This window comes from Manacus candei, unplaced genomic scaffold, assembly GCF_025592945.1.
Source record: "Manacus candei isolate 608988 ecotype Guabito, Panama unplaced genomic scaffold, ASM2559294v1 h1tg000007l, whole genome shotgun sequence".
Classification (NCBI taxonomy): Eukaryota; Metazoa; Chordata; class Aves; order Passeriformes; family Pipridae; genus Manacus; species Manacus candei.
Genome location: NW_026138055.1, coordinates 8,691,663 through 8,716,682, shown reverse-complemented (window position 1 = coordinate 8,716,682; position 25,020 = coordinate 8,691,663). Strand labels below are relative to the sequence as shown.

General features: G+C 53.8%; 2 protein-coding genes across 4 annotated transcripts in view; one reads left to right on the top strand and one right to left on the bottom strand.

The window, feature by feature from the left end:
• The window catches only part of EXTL3 (exostosin like glycosyltransferase 3), a 130,734-nt gene extending 116,252 nt beyond the window's left edge, over nucleotides 1–14,482 (top strand). For all 3 annotated transcript variants that reach the window (XM_051811988.1, XM_051811980.1, XM_051811998.1), the window contains 4 exons: nucleotides 8,828–8,955; nucleotides 11,732–11,876; nucleotides 12,326–12,454; nucleotides 13,882–14,482. In XM_051811988.1, the coding sequence (XP_051667948.1) occupies nucleotides 8,828–8,955; nucleotides 11,732–11,876; nucleotides 12,326–12,454; nucleotides 13,882–14,091 (612 nt within the window). In that variant the 3' untranslated portion in view covers nucleotides 14,092–14,482. The remainder of the gene's footprint in view (nucleotides 1–8,827; nucleotides 8,956–11,731; nucleotides 11,877–12,325; nucleotides 12,455–13,881) is intronic.
• Nucleotides 14,483–20,958: 6,476 nt separating this feature from the next.
• INTS9 (integrator complex subunit 9) overlaps nucleotides 20,959–25,020 on the bottom strand; it is a 62,098-nt gene continuing 58,036 nt past the window's right edge. Inside the window, exons 15-17 of the mRNA XM_051812025.1 lie at nucleotides 24,718–24,816; nucleotides 23,349–23,486; nucleotides 20,959–22,401 (exon numbers count right to left, since the gene is read on the bottom strand). Coding sequence (XP_051667985.1) covers nucleotides 22,225–22,401; nucleotides 23,349–23,486; nucleotides 24,718–24,816 — 414 coding nt within the window. The 3' untranslated portion in view covers nucleotides 20,959–22,224. The remainder of the gene's footprint in view (nucleotides 22,402–23,348; nucleotides 23,487–24,717; nucleotides 24,817–25,020) is intronic.

Here is a 25,020-nt window from a genome sequence, read left to right as displayed (position 1 = left end):
TGGAGAGGTAATTGCACAACAATCCAGAGGATTTGCACCACCAAAGCCTCTGTTAATTAAAGCAGCTGGGCTGGAGGCCAAGGAGCAAAGTGTGGAAAGATAAGCCCTGCCTCACTCAGTGAGCAGCAGCAAGGTATTCCCAATAATCCCCCGGGACCGCAGCCCTTGGCTTTCCAGCATTTTCTTCTTCTCTGCCTCTGTGCTGCACATTTCCCTGTCTCTGGGATGGATGTTGCTGTGTTTCCGTGTTTCCTCCCCATCCATGCTGGGATTGCACAGCAGCTGATGGCTTGGCCAGGGGAGGAGACCTCAGGGGTGCTCCCGAACCGCCTTCCTGGCTTTTCCATCCCCCTGTCTGGCAGATGGGATGTGACAGCCCTTCTCAGATCTGTCCCTGAGCTCCCAGGCCATTTGCTGCCAGCCCTGTCAGCACGGCCCAGGGACTGGCAACGTGCCTTTCCCAGGGAAATCAGAACTGCAGGAGTTGCCTGCTGGAGTCTGAGGAGTGACAGGCTGAGGGAGGTCTGGGCTTTAACGCTGCAGGAGTTTGGGGGGTTTGCTTGTTTGTTTAAAGGAGGTTGGGGAGTTGCAGTCTGTGAGTGGTTCTTCAGGCTCTCCTGTGCCTGTTCCAGGCTCTCCTGTGGCTTTTCCAAGCATAACAAGGTACCGAGGTTGAACCTGGCCTGACACATCTTCTGACACATCTCTGAGTGCTCCACTGATCCTGCAGGCGGGGAAGCTGAATATTTTTGCCAAAATAAGGCCAGGGTCTCCCAGGCAGTCCCTTGTGCAGCTCTGTCCTGCCTGGTGCAGTGCCAGCTTCCCTGTGATTCCCAAAACAGACCCAGGAGATGGGAACACTGGTCACTTTAATCTGATGGGCTCCTCAGGCTCTGTGTGTCTCCAGGATGCTGTGGGATCTGAACCAAAGTCCTGCTGAATCCCAGGGGTCTGAGCTGGGTTCCGAAGGGTGGGATCTGTTCCCAGGCTCGCTGGCAGTGCCCACATCCATTCCTGAGCCGGCTGGGAAGTTTTTGTTACCCACAAGTGGTTTGAATCCCTCATCCCTGAGCTGCAGGCAGTAACACTCCACCTTTTGAGTGGAGTTAAAAGCTGCTGCCCTGCCCTCCTCCTGTCTCTGCGTGTTCTCACCAGTGAGGGCTGGTCACAGATGGCATCTCTGTGACTTACCGGGTACAACAAAGTGGTTTTCGTGCAGACAGGGCAGGGCAGGTGTCCCCATTTCATTAGAACACGCTGCTGGATCCTGGCTGGAGAGAGCTCAGGCACCTGGATTGGGTGGAGACAGGGAGCTGCAGAAGGGATGCTGTGGAGACAGTGGGAAAAAGCTTCCCCTTGGGTTCAGTTTATAATCGATCAGGGATGGAAATGGGGGGGCTGATAAAAGCCTGGTATTTTTTCCTGTGTTAAGTGATACAAAGCTGGGCTTCTCCAGCCTGGAGCTCCTGGGTCTCATCCTTATCCATCCCACACTCCTATTTCACAACTTCACTGGTGCTGCTCTATCAGGTGTTGGGTGAAACTTGTCAGGATTTGTGACTTTGAATCTGAAAGGGGAACATTCCCCTTGTGTGGGAGCGACCTTTGAAAATCCTGGAATGGGCTTTTTCCATCCAGAGGTCTTGGAGCTGTTAGGAGGCACTTGCCAATGGAACAGCTGCCCTGGGAGATTAGGGAAGGGAAGAAGATTTGCCAGGTGAGAGGAGGTTTGTGATGTTCATCCAGCAGCAACTTGAAAGAGCATTGATAAGGAACCATGGCACATGTTGGAACATCACACTTGGCACGTGCTGACACTGCTGGGGCACCTCCAGTCTGGGGGCACTTCTGGGCCCCTCATGGCAAGAGAGACATGGAGGGACTGGAGCATGTCCAGGGAAGGGAATGGAGCTGGGGAAGGGGCTGGGGCAGCAGAAGTGGCTGAGGGAGCTGGGGGGGCTCAGCCTGGAGAAAAGAGGGATCAGGGGGGACCTTTTCCCTCTCCACAGCTCCCTGATAGGAAGGGGGAGATGGGGGGGGTCGCACTCTGCTCCCAAGGAACAAGGGACAGGATGAGAGGGAATGGCCTCAAGTTGCACCAGGAGAGGTTTAGGTTGGATATTAGGAACAATTCCTTCATGGAAAGGGCTGTCAGGCATTGGAATGAACTTCCCAGGGTAGTGGTGGAGTCTCCATCCCTGGAGGGATTTAAAATCCCTATGGATGTGGCACTTGGGGACATGGGTCAGTGGTGGCCTTGGCAGTGCTGGGGATGGTTGGACTTGATCTTAGAGGGCTTTTCCAACCTAAACAATTCTACAGTTCCGTGACCACACCTTTGGATATTCCCTATTTCACTGCAAAAATACCCCACCAAGCCCAAAATTGGGGTTATCAGGATCAAACCCCTGAGCAGGAGCTCTTTCCTCTTCAGGTGACTTTCCCTGGCTTCACAGCAAAGCAGGCCTGTGATCCCAGATGTGCCAATGGAAGCTGGATCCCTCTCCAGCTTTCCTATCCCTCTGTGCTCCGCAGCTTTTCCCTGTGAGCCTTCATGGAAAGCACAGAGCGGAGTTTTGGGAAGCTGAGGAGGGGGGTGGGCTGCAGCAGTGGGAGATGAAGTATTTAAACCTGACAGTGTGTTATCCCAGGGACGTTCTTTGGAGCCAAATAATTGCAGTTAATTGTAAAATAAATCCAATCGGACAACAACTCAACGTGCAGCTTTAATTGCACAGCCCCCAACAGCAGCCCCCAGAGAGAGTGAAAACAAGGGAGTATCTGGATGCCTTTTAATGCTAAAATAGGAATTCTTCTCCTTTAGTTACTCTAGAAAGATGCAACAGCTGCTCCTGTCTGAAAATGAATAAATAATCAGCTTTATTTGTATCACAAGCTGTTTGCTCCTCTCGGAGATGAGCGACCCACTGATCACAGTTGAGGACTTTAAAAGGGGACCAAGTGCTTCCACATTTTACATTCATGGACACAGTGTCAGTTTAAAAATAAGCTTTTCCACTGGTATCTTCCTGTGTGGTTTTGTTCTCAGCGGGGGATAATTTATGCCGGGTTTTATGTTGCATTATTTAATTACACGTATTTTAAAAATGCATCTGTTTTGCCAATTTATATTCAGCCTGCACTGCCTTTGGAGCTAAATACCCTTCCAGTGAAACACTTTCCATACCTCTGGAGATGAGTCTTAAAATAGTCTATAAATCCTTTTAATTCTGATTTTGAAAACGCTTGAAGTTGGAGGTGGAAAAGCACGGGAGTCTGGAGGTTCAGGGCGTAAAGGAGCTGTTTCAAGGTGAAGAGGAGCAGGAGAATAATTAATACATGAGAAAAGGGATAAAGGTAACTTCCCAATCCGTCTTTACAAGCAAAGATTAAAGGAAAAACCAGAAGGTGAAGAATTGCCAGGGGGAACCACTAAAATCCAGGGAACCACTAAAATCCAGGGACGTCTCAACAGGCAGTGGGTGACTGAAGGCACATCCTGCTAGAAGTGTCTGGTTTGGGGTGGGGGTTCAGATAAATGACTCTTTTTGGTGCAAGTGCCATCAAATCAAGCAAGAGAGCACATTCCAGGGGATACAAAAGGGATGGGTGAGGGCTGATGTGGAAGAGGGTTGGGAATGAGTGTCGGTGTCTCCTTTCTCCTGCCTGCTCTGCCCCTTTCCCGGATGCAGCAGGTGCTGCTGCAGGATCATCCGCACCAGGCATGTCCTGGGACTCATCCAGGCTGGCTGGTGTGGAACTGGGAGAGTCTGGGAATGGCTGGTGGGGAGAGACCAGTCAGGAGAGGAACACAGTCCCTTAGGGACTGCGCCTCGGAGGCAGGAGGATCCGAACACCCTGCATCCAAACAGCCTGGATCTCTCTCCAGGATGGCTTTGGACATGGGGACAGGGTTCATTTAGGAGCTGTGGTCACATCCACGCCCATTTATCCATATCTTCTGGATCTGGGTGTGTAAACCCCAGGATAATGTCAGGATTGTCTTTGTCTTAACAAACACCTCAAGGAGCTGCTCTGTGCATCCCGAGTTTTTCAAACATTAATTATCACAAACACAGTCAAAAGAGCATCCATTTTTTTTTGACATAATGCTCAGCACTGGCAGCATTTCTGGAAGGAGCTTTGACACCCTGTTTACACACGTGTCAAAAGTGCAGGGCTGCCATTCCCCCTGGATCTGCAGCTCATCCGGAGCTGTCAGGAACACTCCGGAGTCCCACGTTGTGCTGGACTGATGTCCTCGAGTTTTTGGGTCTGAATTGGGAATGAGAGTGTTGTTGTGAGGAGAAAAGGCATCATCCCAGGGGCTTGGTTATGGGGGAAATGCCATGCTGGCATCCCATCTCCTGCCTGCCCACACAGCCTGGAAAAGTGCCGGGAAGAGCCTCGTGTTGTGTCGAGAGACGCCAGGTTTTTTTGTTTCTCAGGAGGTGAAGAATTGCTGGCTGAGCCAAAGGCTTGGATCTGTGCTTCTGGCTCTGGAAAGCAGGGTGCTGGCCAGTGGGAACTGGGTGGATTGCCATCCTCTGAGGGTTGTGTGGTGGTGGGAGTTGGGATTGGCGGGAGGGAACAGTTGTGCGTGGGCAGGGCGGGACGCGGCAGAGCGATGCTGCTCTTTGAGGAGGCACTGGATGGTCTTCAATAAGCACCACCGTAGGTGTCCTTGGAAAGGGCAGTCAGGGAGATCTGAGGTCTGGGCTGAGGGCCATGGTGACCCTGCCAGGTTTTGTGGAGCATCTCAGCTCCCCCAGGAGCAGGCAGGGATAAAACGTGGAGAAAACTGAGGAAAAAGTGTGGACTTGGTGAGACTTGTGTGATTTGCACCAATGCCACCTCACTGGGAAGGGGTGAGGGCTGCAGGGATTTTGGGTGGCATCTGTAGCCATGGCAACAGGTTCTTTGGCTCCTCCTTGGCAGCTCCTTGGCTTCTTGTCCTGGAGCCAGTGCAGTGCCTGCCTTGGGATCGACCTCGTCTCCCTTCAGCTCCGACACGGGCAACACAGAGCACAAAGAAATCAGGATCAAAGCCATCTTTGTAAGAAAATGAACCTCAGGTGTGTAGTTTCCATAGGGGTCCTCTCCCAGTGCTAAAATCCCTGCTGTAGCTGGGATGTTTAGGGAATCATGGAATCATTTAGGGTGGAAAAGACCTCCAAGGTCACCAAGTCCAGCCTGTGCCAAATCCCCACCTTGTCCCCCAGCCCAGAGCACTGAGTGCCACATCCAGTCCCTCCTTGGACACCTCCAGAGATGGGGACTCCAAACTTCCCTGGGCAGTCCTTTCAATGCCTGACCACCCCTTCCATGAAGAAATTCCTCTTGATACCCCCAGGACAGTGTGCTTTGTCCCTGTCTGACATCCCAAACTTGTCCAGACGCAAACCCATTGAGAGCTTTGCTCCCAAAAAACATGGAGCTTCCAGGAGGATGGTGTTTGATGGGACCAGGCAGACTTGTTGTCTTCCTCATCCACATCCCTGGCAGAGAAACAAGTGCCAGTCTGATCCAACATGGTGGTTCCAGAGGGAGCAGGGAATGGAGTTGGCCGTGGTGATAAAGGATGTGATTGATCCCGCTTATGGATATTGAATCTGCACACGCTTCCCTCCTTCCAAGGAGTCTTGGAAATAATCCCAGCACTTGGACCTGATGTGTAGAGGGAAGGGACCCTGGTGTTTCTGAGTCTGTGGGTCTTAAGGCCTGATCTGGGCAACTTCCTTATCAAAAGGTGTCTGAATTTGTCCGAACTGGGAGCTGAAAATGAGTGTGGTGGATTCAGGGATACTTGGAACCTGTCGTTCCCTTTTTCTAGAGTTTGCCAGCTCCCAGAGTCCTCCAGCAGAGCCCTCCCTGACCCCTATTAAGCCTAGATTGGCTGATTTTAATTGATTCCTTTTCCACATTAGCAGCCACATGTGCACATGGGAGAGCTGGAGAAGCCTTGGCTCCCCATGTGCTTTCCCCAGAAATAGAGGTGGATGGGAAGCAGCTCAGCTTGGAACAGGGATGGGGGTGGGATGAAGCTCATCAGCTCCCAGATGTGCCAATCTTGCCTTCCTTGATGGGTGGGAGCAATGGTGGCACCTCTGGAGCCGAGTCCCAAGTTTGGGATGGAAGGAGTGGTCAGCCACCATCTGGGAGACGTGATATCCCTTTTCTTCATGGAATCTGAACTCCTGCCTGTTCCTCGGGGAAGGAGCTTTGCCCCAGGTGAGGCTCTGGGCAGATCCCACCCCTGAGGTCGATGCTGAGCTGGGTTTTGCTCCAGCCCAGTCCTTGGGACAGGGAACAGGACACATCCCTGGAGCAGCTCTGGAGCGTCGCCCTGACTTCCTTCGCTTATTAACAAACTGTCCGAGGTGGTGCCAAGAAAAGGGATTGACAGGGCTGTAAATCCACATCCTCCCTGGAGGGCTGTGCTGGCAGGAGCTCCCTGCTTTCCCCTTCCAAGTGCAGATCCAGGTCAGCTCCTCAGAGTCGTTTGTCTCCGGCGTCTCCAGCCCCGTAATTCCCAGCTGGGCGATCAGGGGGAGCGCGGGGTGTCCCCATCCCCCTCTGCTATTCCCCCCCAGCCCATCTGGCTTCAATTGGCACATCTTTGGGAATGATGGAGGCAGATCCTTCCCCTGAAAGCCTGTCATCTCCCCAAATTACCCTGCTCTCCTCAGGGCATCCTCCTGGCTTTTATTCCTCCCAAAAACCTGACGGGATCAATGAGGCTCCTGGTTTCTTGCAGAGTTTGCTCTTTGCCCAGAAATCCAGTTCCCTTAAGCTGAGCCACCAAAACTTCTCCAAGGGCACAGACACTCTTCATGTTTTCACCCTCAAATTGTAAGTAGCACTTAATTTAAAGCCTAAGTGTGAAGCCTCACTAGCAAGGAGATTGGTGGAAGATACTGATTTTCCTGCATTTTTTTTTGTATTTATGTATAAAAACGCACTATAAAGTATCAGTTAAGGACATTACTGCAGGGCAGACTCGAGATTTATGCTCTACTTTAGTTCTCTTGAAGGTTTTTTAAGATCCATTCATCCAACGTGGCTGTGAGCGACAAAAACTGGGAGCAGATGGGCTTCGTGGAGTTGTGGGGCTTGAGTCAAAAAATCCCATGTGGTGGAACTGAATCACCTTGAGTTTGTCTCAAAAACCTGCTCAGGAGGTTCATGGTTTTGATCTCCGGGCCATTTAACTGATGGCAAAGTGTTTTAAAGGGAATTATTCCCAAGGAAAAACCCAAAACAAGACAGGCAGAAGGACACAATCCGGGATGACTTTGAGTCTGGAGGGGTCGGATTTTGTGTGCAGGTCCTACCACTGGTGTTCTGTTCCTTGTTTGGAGCCTTGAGGTTTGCTGTGAGGGAAGGTGGGATTTTTGGTAGGTGTGCTGGGGCCTCTGTTGTTGTCCTCTGGCTGATTTTGTGTCCTCCTCACTGTCTGAATCTCCCCGGAGAAGGGAAACCCCCGACTCTGTTTTGCCGGAGCGCAGCATTTTCAGATCTGCTGAGGGAACATCTTTTGCTGGGTTTTGACAGAGCTCTTGGCTTGGGATTGTTCAGAAACAAGACTGTGGCAAAACCCATCCTTAAGATGATGGAAGAGTGGGAGAAACAGCCCTGGGTGAGGGATTGAGACCTCAGAGGGTGAAAAGGAACAGAGAGAGTGTTGGGAGCTGAAGGGGATGAGTCACGAGGAGCAGCATTGACGTTTGAGAGGGAACATCCCAGAGGAAAGGTGGATTCTCCCACTCTCAGAGTCTTCAAGGGGAGACAAGATGCCTTCCTGGCCTCCCCCAGTGACAGCTCAGCTCCCTGTGACCTGGAGCACACAGCAGGTTTGTGTAGGTGACTTATGGAATCCCAGGATGGTTTGGGTTGGAAGGGACCCTAAAACTCATCCCCTTCCACTCCCTGCCGTGGGCAGGGACACTTCCCACTGTCCCAGGTTGCTCCGAGCCCCGTCCAACCTGGCCTTGGACACTTCCAGGGACGGAAGGTCATTTCTCACCCGGCCTAATCAGCTCCTGAGTTGTGTTTGTGCCCATTTCATACCCGAGAAATCCAGTGCTTTTTAGAGGCTCATTGAAATGTAAAACTTTTAGGAGAGGGAGAAACGTTTCAAGCCCCTGAATTGAATTCTCTTCCCGTTGCCCCTAACCTGTTTTTCTGAGGTCAATTGCTTGTATTAAAGCGTAAAAGTTTCTCAAAAATTCACTTTTATCTTCCTCAAGAGTTCTCTTTTCTGGAACACGATGCCCTCATTTCCAGAGCCCTGGGTGTGGTGTCAGGATCAAAACCCGGCCTGTAATCCCTGTAAGAGGGAGAAGAAGGGTGTGAAGCTGTGCCAGGGGAGGTTTGGGATGGATATCAGGAAAAAGTTCTTCCCCCCGAGGGTGGTCGGGCCCTGAACAGGTTCCCCATGGAATGGTCACTTCCCAAGGCTGCCAGAGCTCAAGGAATGTTTGGACAACACTCTCAGGGACAGGGTGGGACTGTTGGGGTGTCTGTGCAGGGCCAGGGGTTGGACTGGATGATCCCTGTGGGTCCCTCCCAGTTCTGCATTCTAATTCTATTCTGTGATTCTAAGAGGAGGGAGAAATCCAGTAGGATTTGACAGCAGGATAAGGGGAATTCCTGGAGCCGATGGCAGAGTGAGCTGGTGCCTTTTGGTTGGAAGGAATTCCCCACCATGGGGGCTTTGAAGCGGCGCCGGAATGCGGCGCCGCCACACTCGGAATGCACAACCCCAGCCCCCAGATCCCATCCCTGGGCATGGACACCCACCATAACTCCACGTTCCACCCGCCAGGTTGTCCGTACGGAGAAGAACAGCCTGAACAACCGGTTCCTGCCCTGGGACGAGATCGAGACCGAGGCCATCCTGTCCATCGACGACGACGCCCACCTGCGCCACGACGAGATCATGTTTGGCTTCCGGTGAGAAACCCTGGCACACACGGCCCTGGCACCCAAACTGGGGCTCTCCACATCCCGGGGTGGGCTTTCCACATTGCCAAAGCCAGGGCCAGAGTCAGGGACAGCACATCCCTTCCCGTGGCTCTCCAGCTCCATTGCCGTGGATGAACTCGCCTTTTGGGGCGGTTTAACCAGTGCAGGTTGTCCAGGGAACTCCAGTTCTCCCATTTAACCTCAACTCCTTGGCTTTGGCTGTGCTGAGAATGGTCCCTGAGTGGATTTTGGGGTCTATGCCTCCCTAGGGTGGATGGGAACCAGAAAACAAATCCCAGAGGCTGTTGTGTTGCACTCCATCCTTCACGGGCCGTAGGCAAGGCCAGGGCATTCCCGACCACTCCAGGACGTGCTGCTCCTGTGCTGCCATCCCCTGCTCCATGGGACCCTGGGGTGGGATTTGGGCATTTTGGGCACTTCATTCTGCAGCATGGAAAAGGGAGATGTTCCCCAGCGAAGGCTGGTGCTGGTTACTCTCATTCCCACTCCCCTTCTGCTCCAGCCTCTCCGTTTTCCCCTTGACTTTTCCCTGGCAAAAGGCTTTTCCTGAGCAGGGGGGCCGAGGGAGAAATCAGTTCTATGGGTTCCTGCTGTGGGAGGTTTGTGGCAGCTGCTCCTGCAGCTCCCACAGCCAAACCTCCCTGCCAAAAAGTGCTGGGAACAAGGATGGCACGAGGAGCGAGGACGGCACGAGGAGCAGCGGCCGCGATCCCGAATCCGGGAACACCCGACAGCTGCCCGGGGGTGGGAAACAGGGACCAGCTCTCACCAAAACACACTGGCTCGTGTCTGGGAGGAGGATTAAAGGGCACAAAGCATCTGGAAAGCCACCAAGCTCCCTCAAAGGGATGAGGAATGAGGTGTCAGAGGGATGAAAGTCCTGGAGGAGGCGTCAGGACTCCTGGCTTCCCTTCCCTGCCCCATTCCAGGCTCTTTGTCTCAACTGGGCTGTTACCCCCCCAACCCCCCCTTTGGAATCTGTTTTCCTTTGCCTGGAGAGCGCCAAATGAAGATTGTAAGGGCTGTGTGTTATTCCCTCTCATATCCCTGCTTACAGACACCTTGTTCCCACAAAGCCTCCCTGTTCCCACCCTCAGCCAAGGAGGAGCCGGAGTCTTGGCCGGAGTGACCCCACAACAAGTGTGTTTTGTCAAAGCTTTCCTTCAGGCTCTGGTTTTTGGGGCCAAAAGCCTCGTTTTTCCCTGTTGGAGGCTCGGGAAGGAGCTGGAGGCAGGAACCCTGAGCACACGCAGAACCATTCTCCGGAGAAATCCCGTTTTTTGTGGCTGAGCCGGGAAAGAAAACGTGTCACGTTGGAAGGAGAGCGAGACGTGGGAGGAGTGAAAGGGAATAAGCGGTTTCGACTTCCAGCTTTTCAAAACAATCCCACTGGATTGACAGGAACAGCAGCAAACAAGGGCTGGGGGGGAGGATGGAGCCGGGGAAGCTGCTGGTGATGGTAATTACTCGGGATTCATTTCCAGGTTCTTTTGGAGTTTCATTAATTAGAGCAGAGGACTGAACAATGAAGGAAAACTCAGGGAATCTTGGTCTCCTCAGCAGCTCTCCCGTGGCACTCCAGGAGCCTGGGTTGTGGGAGGAATTCACATCAACACAAGGGAAAAAAAAAAACCAAAAGGCCACTTTCTGCCCTGTTCTGTGCCTGGGGAAAAGGGAAGAAACCCTTCTGTGTCCCACAGGGAGTTTGCTCTTGCAGTCTGGAGTCACTGGGTTTGGATGGAGATGGGATGGGATGGGATGATCCAAAGGCAGCCCTCACCCCTGCCTTGCAAGCTGGATTTATTTCCCAGATCAGGCCTTAGGCACTGACTTTTTCCTTATTTATTCCTACCAGAGTTGAAGTTCCTGTGGGATTTCTCTCGAGGAGCTTCAGATGAGAGCAGAATGTTAAGCAATCCCACGCTCCCACTCTCAATCCTCGGGATTTAATTCCCTGTGGCTCCACCGTGAGTGTGTGTTGGAGTGAGGGACGTGCTTGTGGCCCCAGAGGATTTTCCTGTATGGCCAAAACTGGGGAGCTGCCAGGGGCTGGTTTGGGATGGGGAGCAGTTCCAGCTGGAGAAACCAGGCCCAGCATCTCAGCAGCTTTCACAGAATCATGGAATCACAGAGCCCTGGAATGGTTTGGGTGGGAAGGGACCTTAAAGCTCATCTCATTCCATCCCCTGCCATGGGCAGGGACACCTTCCACTATCCCAGGTTGCTCCAAGCCCTGTCCAACCTGGCCTTGGAGCTTTCCTAAAGGGAAGGTGATTTCTCCTAAAAACTGATTTCCTAAAAATTGGTTTCCTAAAAATGGAATTTCTGCTCAAGGGAGATGGATTGACATTATCTCAGCCCCACAGAGCAGGAACCTGAGCTGTGGGAGATGGAAAGCTGCAGGGATTTGGGGAGGAGGCCAGGAGTCACTGGGCTTCTCCCTTGGCTGCTCCCTACTTAAGTTTTCCTTTAAACCTCCACAACAGCCCTCGCGAGACAGAAAAACCCTTGATTTATGGATTGGGAACTCTTTCCCTGTGCACAAACAACTCAAAGCCCATTTTAACAATGTTTATCCCTTCTGGACATCCAGTGGATGAGCAGCTGCCCAACTTTTTGATGCAGCAGCTCCTCTTGCTTCCCTCAGGAACCTCTGCTGGCCTCGAGGGCAGAGTCCCAAGTCGTGCCCAGCCCCGGATGGGCCCCCAGGGCGGTGCCTCACCCCCAACTCTTGTGTTTGCAGGGTCTGGAGGGAGGCCCGGGATCGGATCGTGGGCTTCCCGGGGCGCTACCACGCGTGGGACATCCCCCACCAGTCCTGGCTCTACAACTCCAACTACTCCTGCGAGCTCTCCATGGTGCTCACTGGTGCTGCCTTCTTCCACAAGGTGAGACCCCCCCAACTGCAGCCACCTCTTCCTCCTCACAGGAGCTTCTTGGGAGGGGTGGAGTTCTTTTAAGGATGAATTTTGGAGCTCTCTGCTCATCTTCCCTCACTTCCTCCAAACTGGTCCTGAGCCATCCCAGTGCTGATTCCCCAGCAACAGAGACAGCGAGGTCTGGGGGGGGGACAAAACCCCCCATTCCTCGATTTCTGAGGTTCCAGGATTCAGGGAGGGTGGTGGCTGGGGAGTGATTTGCTGCTGCAGGATTAACTCCATTACTGGGAATCTCCCCACTGTTTTCCTTCAGTTTTGAGTCAAACACGTCCCAACATGTCCCATAACTTGATACTCAATTATGGAGCCATGAGGTGGCACCAGCAGGGGTTGGGCACTTCCTGCTGGGACCACCCTGACCGAGGCTGTGCCTCTCCCTGTCTCCCTGTTTTCCATAGTACTATGCCTACCTGTATTCCTACGTGATGCCCCAGGCCATCCGGGACATGGTGGACGAGTACATCAACTGCGAGGACATCGCCATGAACTTCCTGGTCTCCCACCTCACCAGGAAACCTCCCATCAAGGTAAAAGCTCTGGGAAGGGTCTGTCCTGTGGGAAAGGGGAAATCCAGCTCCAGGTGTGGAAGCTCGGCCCGTGGAATCGGCCAAATCCCGCCGTGGTGAGCGGGGGGATTGAGGTTTGATGTTACCAGACCAAACCAGACCAAGTTCCTGGTCTAGTGGAAGGTTCCCTGCCTTGGATTCATGGCAGGGGGTTGGAACAAGATGATCTTTAATGTTTCCCTTCCAACCCAAACCATTCCATGATTCTCTGACTTGTGCCGCAGCTCAACCCGGAGCGTTTCTGGCTCAGCAAAGAGCAGCTGATCCCAAACCCACAGATTTCTTTCTTTCCAGCACAAGTCCCACTGGTTTCTTACTGATTTTGTGAGGCTTTCCAGAGCCATTCAGGCTCATCTGTGTTTGGCCCAAACGCTGCAGCCGAGCTGAAATTCCCCTGCCCTGGGATAGCAAATGAGTGTCACAGTTCTGAGCATGGATTTGGGATGCAGATCATCCTGCTCTTCGTCCCTGCTGGCAAAGGTCTCCCTCAGCCCTGCCAGTGTCACTGCCTTGGGCTGGGCCTGGCTGTGTTTTCCTGCGTGGTGTTCCCAGCTGGAGCTGCTGGGAAGTGGAGGCTGTGGGCTTTGGTGCAGCTGAGAGGAGAATCCTGAACCTGTTTGGTTCAGGACAGACAAAGAGGCCCTTTAGTCAGTGGGTGACCCCTCAGCACCTCCTGGAAACTGGAGCCCTTTCCAGAGATCTTACTCTGGCTGCCCCAAACAAGGGGTGCCCCAAATTGCTGATTCTTCTGTGGCAACTTTGGGCAACAGTGAGGGGGATTCTGCCCCTCTGCCCCCTCAGGTGAGACCCCCCTGCAGAGCTGCCTCCAGCCCTGGGGAACAACAGCACAAGGATGTGGAGCTGCTGGAGCGAGTCCAGAGGAGACCCTGGAGATGCTCCAAGGGCTGGAGCCCCTCTGCTCTGGAGCCAGGCTGGGAGAGCTGGGGGGGTTCCCCTGGAGAAGAGAAGGATCCAGGGAGAGCTTGGAAACCCTTCCAGAGCCTAAAGGGGCTCCAGGAGAGCTGGAGAGGGACTTGGGACAAGGGCTGGAGGGACAGGACACAGGGAATGGCTTCCCACTGTCAGAGGGCAGGGAGAGATGGGAGATTGAGAAGGAATTCTTGGCTGTGAGAGTGGTGAGGGTCTGGGCTGGAATTCCCAGAGAAGCTGTGGATGCCCTGGATCCCTGGAAGTGCCCAAGGCCAGGTTAGTCGGGGCTTGGAGCAACCTGGGCTAGTGGAAGGTGTCGGGGTTGGAACTGGCTGATCTTTAAGGTCCCTTCCCACCCAAACCATTCCATGATTCCCCCCTTATCCAAGCAGCCCCTCCAATACCTCGGGCACGGCCGGGGCATTCTGGGCACTGTCCACCTCTGTCCCTCCCTGCAGGTGACCTCCCGCTGGACGTTCCGCTGCCCCGGGTGCCCCCAGGCCCTTTCCCACGACGATTCCCACTTCCACGAGCGGCACAAGTGCATCAACTTCTTCGTGCGGGTGTACGGGTACATGCCCCTGCTCTACACCCAGTTCCGCGTCGACTCCGTGCTCTTCAAGACCCGCCTGCCCCACGACAAGACCAAGTGCTTCAAGTTCATCTAAAGGGGAGCAGCCGGAGGTTCTCCGGCTCCCACCTCCGGCGGGAAGGGCGGAGAGGGGCCGGGGGCTGGGGCCGGGAGCGCAAAAACGCCCTTCGCTGCGGATTCCGGCCCCGCTTCCCGCCGGGAACGCGGGACAGCCTGGATTGGGACGGGCACGTCCCACCCCTCCTTTCCCGCTCTCCCCGCAGCAGCGACTCGACCGAGTGACGGGGAACGGGATTCCCTGGATGGGGAATGGGATCCCTCGGCTCCTGTGAGGACACTCCCTGGGATTGTACACTGAGGAATGGCCCGTTGGCCGCCGGCTCTGCCCCTTCCCTGGCCGAGGGCGGCCGTTCTTTTTAATTATAATTATTGTTATTTAAAATGAAAGTGTTTTAGATTTGCCTCGTGAGGCGCTTTTTTTGTTTCCTTTTCTTCCCCCTCCCCTCCCCCTCCCTCCTCATCCCCTTTTCCCCTCAGGACCCCTCGTCCCACTCGAGGGGGTCGTAGCAAGGCCAGGTTGGAGGTGTTTGAGTGCAGCAGGGAGGTCACCACTGTTGTCCCTGTCCCTTCATCCCTTTCCAGCCCTTCCCACTCACCACATCCCGGCTCCTCTTTCCCTGTGGTTGCTCCTGAGGACTCCCAGGTGTTGGCTGGTGATGAGCCCTGGGCTCTGCTCTGCTCTGCTCAGCACCCTGAGCCCTTGGGAGGGCTGAGGTTGGCCTGGGTGACCCTTTCCCAGCTCCAGGACCCGCCATTCCCATGCCACAGCCCTGGGATGTTCAGTTGCTGTGCTCTTGTTCTCCATGTCCTTTTTCACCCCGTCCTGCTAATCCTCTAAAGACAGGGAGCGTGTTTGGGGCTTAGGGAAGATCCCCCTGCAGCACAGGCTGGGCTGGCAGTGCCCCAGGCTGGTGGAGCCCTGATCCTGCTCCGTGCTCAGCCCAGCCGGGATGTGCCGGAGCCGCGGCTGCACCGTGGCCACAATTCCCACTCTGCCTCGTCCCTCATTCCCTGTCCCAGAGCGAACCCTGCCCATGCTGGGTTGGCCGTGGGCCTCAGCATAACTGCCTTAACCCCATCCCATCCTCACCCCTGGCTTTGGGCTGCATCCCAGGGTTAATCCCAGCAGGAGCTTCCCGTCCTGTGAACCAGGAGATGCCGCTGGGATCGCGTTCATGGAGTGGTTTTGGAGCTGGTTTCCTGCCCCCCCAGAGCAAAATGCTGTGACACCTGTGACCACCCGACCTCCGAGCTCAGCTCCCTGCTCCATCCTGCATCCATCCCAGCCGGCAGGAGGGGGGATGCAGCATTCCCCTCTTGTGATGTTCTCCCTCGGCGCATCCCAGAGGGCTACGAGCAGCCTGGAGAAGGTTTTTCTGGGTAGGGGGGAAGGTGACACTTGTGTGATTCACCTCCATGTCCCTGCTTTTCCTGGCTCAGGTTGCAGCTCGGGATCCCAGCACCCAGCAGGATGTCACCCCCTGGCTGTGTCCCTGGTGTGTCCCGGAACGGGAGCAGGGATGGTCTGGAGCAGGGATGGTCCATCACTCTGAAGGTGAGCCCTGTCCATGCTCCTCCTGCACCACGCGGTGGGGATTCTGTGCTCTCTCCAGACACCTCCCAGCCAGTGTTTCCTGTCAGCCCTGTGGATGGGGGTCACCAATATTCCTCCTTGGGAAGGGGAGGGAAGGAGCAGCCTGTTCCCAGCAGAGCCCACAGCTCGTGCCTTCACCAGCACCGCCGAGCGCAGCGAAATCCAGACCAAGGAATCTTTTCCCCTCTATGGCTTTTCTATTCCTTTCCATCCCCTTTTTGCTTTAACATCAAATGCTCCAAAGGGAGCACGGGAAGGTTCACAGTCTCCTTAAAATTTCCATGGGAGACTCCTGCGAGGCTCTGAAACACCTGGAAGGACTTTCTGTGCTCCTGCTCGGAGTGGGAACGTGGCACTTTGTCAGGAGCTGCTCCAGCTCCAGCATCCCAAGGGGCCTGAGCTTTAATTCCACCCTCATTAGGAGGTGGTTCATTAGCTCAGGTCCAGCCCAGCCTTGGAGTCGGCTCTGCCTTCCCAGCCCTCCCGGCCAGGCTGGAGCACGGAATGGGAATGGTTGGGCGTGGATTGCACTTTATACAGACACAGACCCTGCTCAGCAACTGATTTCCCAAAATCTGAAGGGAAATGTCCTTCCTGTGCTGCAGGAGCCTGGGGAAGGCGGACAGGCTGGGAAGTGTTGGTGTTCCATGAGCTCTGTCAGAGCCCCAGGATGGGAATTCCGCCTTCCCTCGGAGTGTTTCTGTTCACAGCCAGTCGAGATCAGGGATCAGTGGAGCAAATCCAGCTGTTCCTCCCCCCGGGCTCTTTGGCCTGTTGCCCCAGTGTTGTTTTGTTAAAAGGATCCCCCGGTGCACTGTGGCTGAGCAGGGTTGGGATGTGTGTGGATGGGATCACTGTGGATATCGTGGGATGGATCCCAACTTCCTGAGCCCCCCGAAGGGGAAGGATTTGGGGGTGAAGGGATGAAGTGGCTGCTCTGGGGGGGGACATCCCAGGGAGGGATGGAATTCTGTGAGGAAAATAAATGCCAGCAAGAACATCTGCTGGTGCTGTCCCTCCCATCCTGCTGCTGTTTCCCTCTTTCCCAAATAACCACCAAACCCCCTGGAGCCCAGACTTGGGATTCACAGCTCCTGAGACATCCCAGGATCTGAGCTGTCCCTGGACTTTTCCTCCACCACCAGGGAGCAGAGGGGCTTTCCTGGAGCGGTGCCACCATCCCAAACATCCCCCCTTGCTACCCCCCATCGTTCTCCCGGCATTTCCAGGGGGTCCCAGGCTCACTGCACAGCTCAGGTTTGGTTGTAGGATCCATCCCAGCTCCCGGAGCCGCTCTGGCCCCGAGGAGACGGGAAGGGCTCTCGGCGGCCGCACCTTTCCCAAGGGAAAGGCCTTTTTCCCCTTCCCAGAGTTTTCCTGCTGCTTCCCCCGGGCGTGGAGCGAGGCCTTTCCCGCTGTAAATAGGATCGTCTGTCCCACGGCCCTGCCCCCGCCCCGTGCCGCGGTTGTTGCTGCAGCTCCGCGAGCGCCAGGATTTAAAAATCCAACGAAAAGTCGGAGGGACGAGAAACACTCCTTCGACACGAGCACAAATGTTGAGGTTTTTGTAAAAGGATCCAATAAAATGGAGAGTTTAACTTGGGAGCGGCTCGGCGCCTCTTTGCTAGGGTCGGGACGGGGGAGGGACCAGGATGGGGCGGCTCCGGGCCCCTGGAGCATCCCAAAAATAAGCACCTCCCAGGCTTGGAATTCCCAAGGGAGCAGGAGCAAAGGGCTGCTCCGGAATGGTGGAAACTCCTCATGGTGCTAAACCCCCTCTCATCCCTCAGGGAGCTCGTGGCCGGGCAGGGGTTGGACCTCTCTGTAGCTTCCCGGGATATCCCATCCCAGTGCCACGGTGGCACAGGGCTCCTGGTGGCATCGGGGACTCCCCCAGGGGGCTGGAAACCCCTGGATTTCTGTATCACCCACCGAAGGGCCCCTGACCCTGAGCCCGCTCCTCTGGTGGGGTACAGCCATGGAATCTCTGCCCTGCGGGGACAGGGGGATGTTGGGGGATGTTCGGGAAGAGCTGTCCGGAGATTTCCAGGCAATGAAAGCAGCAGCCGGGTCGGTGCTGGGATTGCAAACCTGCCCAGCCCTGCCCAGGGATCCTGAGAAATCCTTTAGGGGCCATTCCTATGGCATGGCTGGCTCGGGGGATGCTCCCGCTCCCTCTCCTGTGCCAGAGGCTGAGGTGGAAAACACAAACAGATCCAGGGGATTTGTAAACAGATTTCCAGCTTCAAACCTGCAGGGAGGAGCAGAGGGGACCAACAGAGGTGGTTGGGCCACAAGCCATGGGCTGGAAATCCCACAGGATTTCCTGCATGTGCCTGGGTTCCCTCTCTTGTCCTTCCTGCTGGTTTTTTCTTTGCCTTCCCTCCCGAGCAGCCTCTTCCTCCGTGGTCACTTGTTCCCTCTGTTCCTGCCCTTGCTGCTGCTCCCCTGGGAAATGTGCCCTTTCTTTTCCCTGCTTCCTTGGGGTAGGGATTTGTTCATGCCCGGCTTTATTTCCAGGAGAGGTTTCAGGGAACCCCCACATTATTTTGGTCCCGGAGGGCAGGAGGTGGATGCTCAGCCCAGGACCTGCCTCCCAAATTCCTGAGGTCTCTACCCAGAATATTGCAGGGAAGCTGGAATGTCGCTGGCAGTGAAGGGCACAGAAATCCTGGCTCCAGGGAATTGGCCTGGTTGGGAAGCTGGTTTGGGATCTGGCTCCCCAGGGAGCCCCAGCAGCATCTTGGGCAGCGGCTCAGCTGAAGCCGATTTGCTCCGGAGGCTTTTCCAGCCCTGGGGCAGCAGATAAAAATCTCCTGGAACTGCTGTGCCTGGTGAGAGGAGCCACAGCACCGGGGCTCCTGTTCCATTTCCTTTTTTCCTGGATGAGGGATTGTACCTTGGGATGAGGAAGCAGGCACTGGGGAGAGGAGGAAGCCATCAATGCCATTAATGATTCATTCCCTGCTCCCGGGAGGGAGGGCGGTGAGAAGTGCTTTACACTCCACTCCTCTGCACTACAAAGTGCCCTCGATGTTCCCCTTGGGATGACACATTCCTTGATAAAAAGCAGTTTCACTGGAATTGTCCTGTCCTGCCCATCAGTGCCATAAAATCCAGCAGCTCCTGCCAGAGCCCAGGAAAGGACCTGCTCGTCCCTTCCCAGCTGAGATGGGCAGCAAGAGGGAAATTACTGGGTTTGGGGTTTTTTTTTCCCAGCTGGAAATGCAGGAAAACACTCCTGTGGGGCTGGACACCGGGAGCAGCCCCAAGCCCACGCTGGGTCTGTCATTCCCAGGTGGATTTGGATGAGTGTTTTCCACCCACGAGCTGGAGCAGCAGCATTGCTTTCCTGGTAAAAGTGTTTGGGAATGGGATTGGCAGGGAAGGGGGAGCACTGGGGCTGCAGGGGCACAGAAATCCCAACATCCAGGCCCTTTTCCAGAGGGCCTGTGCTGGGCCTGTGCTGAGCCATGTCTGGGCTGTGCAGGATTAACACCTCGGGCTCGCTGCTGGGAAGGGCTTTAGGGAGAAAAATGGGATTTTATCCCTGGTGTTTTAAGAAGTTTATCTGGAATTCGTTGCCAGGCTGGAAAGCAAAAGGGCTGCTGTGTTTCCATGGGTAGGGAAGTGGGGAAGGAGAAGGGAAGGGAAGGGGAGATGAAGGAATGGCATCCTCAAGGGAGGGGTCACAGTTCATGGATCCTCAATGGATGGGGTCACAGTTCATGGATCCTCAAGGGATTGGATCACAGTTCATGGATCCTCAAGGGATTGGATCACAGTTCATGGATCCTCAAGGGATGGGGTCACAGTTCATGGATCCTCAAGGGATGAGGTCACAGCTATGGATCCTCAAGGAATGGGGGACAGCTCAGGGCTCCCAGGTGACAGGTAACTGGGACCTGTTTGATCCCACCTTTCCCACCCTGACCCTGCCCAGGCATGGACGTGCAGCCAAACCCAAATCCCTCTGCTCCCATTTCCCCACATCTCCCCAAAGCTGAGCTGCTGATGGGACACAAATCCCCCAGTTTGCTCCAGCTTCCCTCTGCTCACCATGTCCAAGTGCCCACAGAGGTGACAGATCCCAGGGACAGATCCCTGGGTGACAGATCTCTGGGACTGTGTCTGGGTATGAACCTGGAATTAAACAACTTGCTCCATCAACGGAGAGAAAACAGGAATATCTGTTCCATAAAAGCCATCTGAGTGCAGAAAGCTGATTTTAACCTTCCCTCCCCGTTTCTCCTGAGCCCTGGCTGTGCTGTGGGAGCACAGGGTTGGGAATCTCACTGGGAATTAATCCCCTGTCCAGCTGCAAACACCCCCTGCTATTTGTGTTTCATTTGGGGAGCAGCAGAGCGAGGCAGGAGAAGCTCAGGGTGGGATGTGGGATCCATGGAACAATGGAACAGGGGCCAAGGGCGTTTTTTTTCCCCCTTTCTGGAAGAAAGAGAGTGAAACCAAGAACCTTTGCTGTTCTTTTCCCAGTAAACTGAGCATCTCTGGATAAACCCATCCCCACTCCTCCCCCTGCCTGGGCTGCCATGGTTACTCTGCAGGACTGACCCAGCACGGAGAAATGCTGCTGCTTTCCCTTCCTCTGTGCAGAAGGAACAAGCCCTTCCTTTTGCTGCTGTAATCCTGATTTTCCATTAAGGATTCCCCCCTCCCCAGGATGTTTATTTTTCCAGCAGGCACGACCCTCCTGTTCAGAACAAAACAATCCACTTTCAGGTGCTGGGCTGATGGAACAGCAAGAAGTTTCCCTGCTCAAAAGGACAAGAAGAAAAATGTAAAAAAAAAAAACCTTCTCATTTTTACTTTTTCCTTCTCAGGAGGGTGGGAAAGCCTTGGGAAAGCTGTGAAGACCATGGCAACCTGGGAAAGTGGAAGGTTCCCCACCCATGGCAGGGAGTGGAACAGGACGAGCTTTAATGTCCCTTCCAACCCAAACCATTCCATGATTCTATGAAAACAAAGGCTCTGGGGCAGTGGGATCAGCACTGGAGGTAAAAGGCAGAAAGATGAGTTTATCCCATGGCCTCTGTGGGTTGGGAATAATCCCTTTGGAGATTTAATCACCAGGTGAAATACTCCCAATTCTTTTATTCCATCTTTAAGTGACAGGGAAGAAGCTGAGCTGCTGCAAACTCTGCAAAACCCTCAGGAGGATTCATGTTACTGCAACAAGTGTTTTATCCCATTCATGATCCTGTTTCTCACACACAAAGTGAAGGTGTGGATGCTGGGATCTGGGCATCCAATCCACCAGAAATCCTTAATGGGATGTGGGAATTCCAGTGGCAAAAGGGTTTTATTGCAGGGCTGTTCTTGCCCTGCCCCAACCTCCCCAAAGCCATCGACTGGAGGAGCAGTTGTGTTTCACAGGACACAGTGGATGTGGAGTGGGCATGGAGATGCCTTTATAAACCCTGGGATGTGCTTCCCCCTTGGCAGTCTCACTAATGCCTTTTATTTTTTTGACACCAAATAAATACAAAACAACCCAATAAAAAACAAACAGCCGTAAATCCCAGAAATCGGTCGCCCGTGAAAGCAAAACTATTGACTAAGTTTAGGCCCCCAAAATATGTGATTTGGGGAGGGAAAACCCTCCCCAGGTCTGCAGTACAGATGGCTTTGTGTGAATGACTCGGTGTTCCACCCAGGATTTGGGATGTGGGGGCTGGAAGGACAGTTTTTTGGAAGGTAGAAACAAGAGGCACTTAAATCTCCAAGGTTTTTTATGAGCACTAGGAATGTAACCACTTTATGGACTCCCCTAAGTGTCTTCCTGAGGTATTTCCTCCCCTGATGATGGAGGAAACCAGCAGGAACCAGCTTTAGTTTGGCTCAGTGAAGAGCTTGGAGCTCCGTGGACAGATGTGGTTATAAGAGGTGAAGCTGCAGCATCAACAAACACCTGGAATTCCTAAAGGATAAAGCTTTTCCAACATCCCTCTGCCTGTGCAGGGAATGGCCAGACCCTTCCCAGATTCCAAATGTCCATCAGACCCCTCTTTTCTGCTTTTATTTCTACAATCTTTGCCTCACCAGCTTTCTGATCCTCCTCGTGCCAGTGCAGTACACGTGTCCAATGTGGATGGAGGACAGGAAAAACTGGATCTGGTGACTGGGAAGAAACAGTGGGAGGAAAAATAAATCTCTCAGGCCATTGTTTCCATATTCCTACAGAGTTTTGTCAGGGGAAGGACTGGGGCAGACACTGCTGAGGGTCACACAGAGGAGCAGCAGTTTACCCTGGTGCTGTACACACACAGTGGAGTTAATTCACTCTGCAGTTCGTGGCTCCTGGAATATTCCAACTCCCAATTTTACACAACAGGGATCTCCTCCAAAGTATTCCAAAACAGCTTGAAAATAAGATTTAAAAAATAGACAGATATTAAAAATACTTCCTTGCTTCTCCATGAAGGGGAAGGTGGTTTCTTGTTCTCTTTGAATCCCCAAATCCAATCTCTCACCAGAGAGCTCCGAGTCTCCCCGCTCTGGGCTCTCTCCTTGCAGGAGCAGTGGGATGTCCAGGAGCTAAAACTTCTGCAGGAATTTGAGGACCAGGTCTCTCAGTTTGACCCTCAGAGGCTCATCATTGTCACAGATGATGTGTGTGGAGTCCTCCTCGAGCTGGATGAGGGTCTCGGCCTCCTGCAGCAGGACAATGTGGCCCTTGGCCGTGTCCTCCACCTTCACGTCGCTGAACCCGTGCTGGGGTGGGGAGGGGGGAAGAGAGGGATGTTACCACAGCTCAGGAAAACAGGGAGAGATGAAAACCCAGGGCACAGGGGAGAGGATGAATTTCATGGAATCATGGAATGGTCTGGGTTGGAAGGGAGCTTAAAGCTCAGCCAGTTCCAACCCCGACCTTCCACTAGCCCAGGTTGCTCCAAGCCCTGTCCAACCCGGCCTTGGACACTCCCAGGGATGGGGCAGCCACAGCTTCTCTGGGAATTCTATTCCAACCCCTCACCACCCTCACAGGGAAGAATTCCTTCCCAATCTCCCATCTATCCCTGTCCTCTGTCAGCGTGATCCATTCCCCCTTGTCCTGTCCCTCTATCCCTTGTCCAAAGTCCCTCTCCATTTTTCTTGTAGCCCCTTCAGGTACAGGAAGGCCACAGTCCTGCCCTTTTTCCTGCTATTTTTCTCCCAGAAGTCATTCAGACAAGGACAAGGCTCCTCAGAGCAGCAACCAACTGCCTGTAAGCTCAGCCACTAAATCCCCCATCCTGCAGCTCCCCAGAAAGCTGCTCCACCAGTGGAGACATTCCCAGGATCTCTTCTTCACTTGGTCACCTCCCTCTCACAAAACTTGTGGAAATTTAAATGCTTTTGAGAATTCCTCCCCACTGTTGAAATTTACTGGAAATCAGCTGCTGAATCCAAAGTGGGGAAATTCACCCACCCAGAGTGACCCAAAAGCTCTGCTTCCATGGGAAACCAGGAGGAAATGACTGACATGAAACCTCTATATCAGGACACGACTCCACGGGGGACTATTCCCTCCAGGCACATTCCATGGAATACTTTGCTAACCCAGCCCTTCTCCACTGCAAGCTACACTAGAATTATTTTCCCCCTCTCTGCCACCAAAGCAGCACATCTGAGATTAACAGAAATCTGCTGGATCCTCACTTGCCACCAACAATCCTCACCTTTTCCAGAGTCTGCACAAACTGGTCCACAGGAATGGAGCCGCTCAGCAACGGCTTCAGAGCTTTGCACTCCGGCACATCATCACTCACTCGCTTCCTCTTCTTGCTGGCAGGAGGTTGGGGAGGCTTTGGAGGGAGCTGATGGATGAGAAGGTGCACAGGGGAAAAAAAAAAATCACACTCTGAAGGATCCAACAGGTTGAGAAATGGGCAAGTTCAGAGAAACACTCAGGGAAGGAGAAAAAAAGGGATGTCAAGAGAACGCTGGCCTTGGAAAATGAGTCTTCAGGAAGAAGTTGGACAGACAGGGAGGGGGTGGCAGCTGCTGCAGTGACTGGAGTCACTTCACCAATCCCACCATTTCCCTGTTGGTTGGTGGGACTGTGTGCTTGGATCATGTCATTTGGGAATTAATCACTCAGTTAGATGATGCTGGGATCATAAACTGAGTTTTGGGGCTTGCCTACACAGGGGCTCTGCCTAACTCCTGAGCTCCCAGGCTCAGCCAGTCCTGACAGATACCACTGGGCTGGCTCAGCTCCAGCCATTTATGAGGGCTCTGGCATTTTAAGGCCAGGTCTAAGTTTATTTGGCAGCAGGAATCTGAGTAAACACAAAGGACAAAGCAGCCTCAGACCAATTCCACTGCAACAATTCCATTTTCCCAGCGCTGCTCGGTGTTTCTAGGGAACAGACTTGGAAAGAGAAGGACAGTCTGTCTGCTGTGCACTGACACAAATCCTGAACCCATTTCTCTGTCCCTGCATTAAAGACAATTCCATCCTGGGCCCTCTTCCCAAGCATGCTGGGCCCAGGAGGAGAAGGGCTCTTCGCTGAGTCCCTGCAGGCTCGTGTATCCAAGGAGAAAGGGGATCAGGACATCACCTCCTCCTGAGGAGCACTAATGACAGGAATTCCACTGCCAGCCTGAGGGAGGTGGCAGGAAGGGATGTAACATGTTGTACAAGGATGTACAACCTGCCTCCTGGGGAACAGGACAACTGAAGGCACAGTCCCTTCCCAGGTCTGATGTTCCAGGTCATCTCTCTCCTCTGACCCTCGGCTCAGAGTCCACGGGAGACTGACTGAAGCTGCTCCTGGTTATAGAAGACAGCAGGATGATTTGTAGCCTCCCTTCAGCAGTAATCTCACTTCCCCTTTTATCTCAGCCAGGTACATGGCCAAGGGAAAGAGGGCAGAGAGATTTATTTGCATCCCACCCCCCACTCCACGTGTAATTCCTCACTGGCACAGCCTCGGACAAGGATCTGCTCCGGTGGGGAAGGAGCTCCTCATGAGGACAGCTGAGATCCCAGATGGCAGGAGAGCCAGGTAAGGATATTTTTCCCCCTTTCCCACTGTCCTGTACCTGCAGCACGTGCTTGTTGTCCTTGGTGTGCAGCACAGCAGAGACTGTTGCCAAGGAAATGCCAGGCTTGATCTCCAAGGGCACGAGGGAATCTGCAAGCTGGAGCAAAAGGAGATTTTGGTCAGCAGGTGAGAAGCTCAGAATGTGCCTCAGCCCAGCTGTGATTTAAACTGGCAGCAAGGTGTTTTTAAACATGGACTAGTGAACTGTGAACACAAACCCACTGATACAGTGACAGAGGGCTCCTCTTACCTGCCCAGCCCTCCTTCCAGCTCCTAAAACTACGGATTTCATAGTGGGATC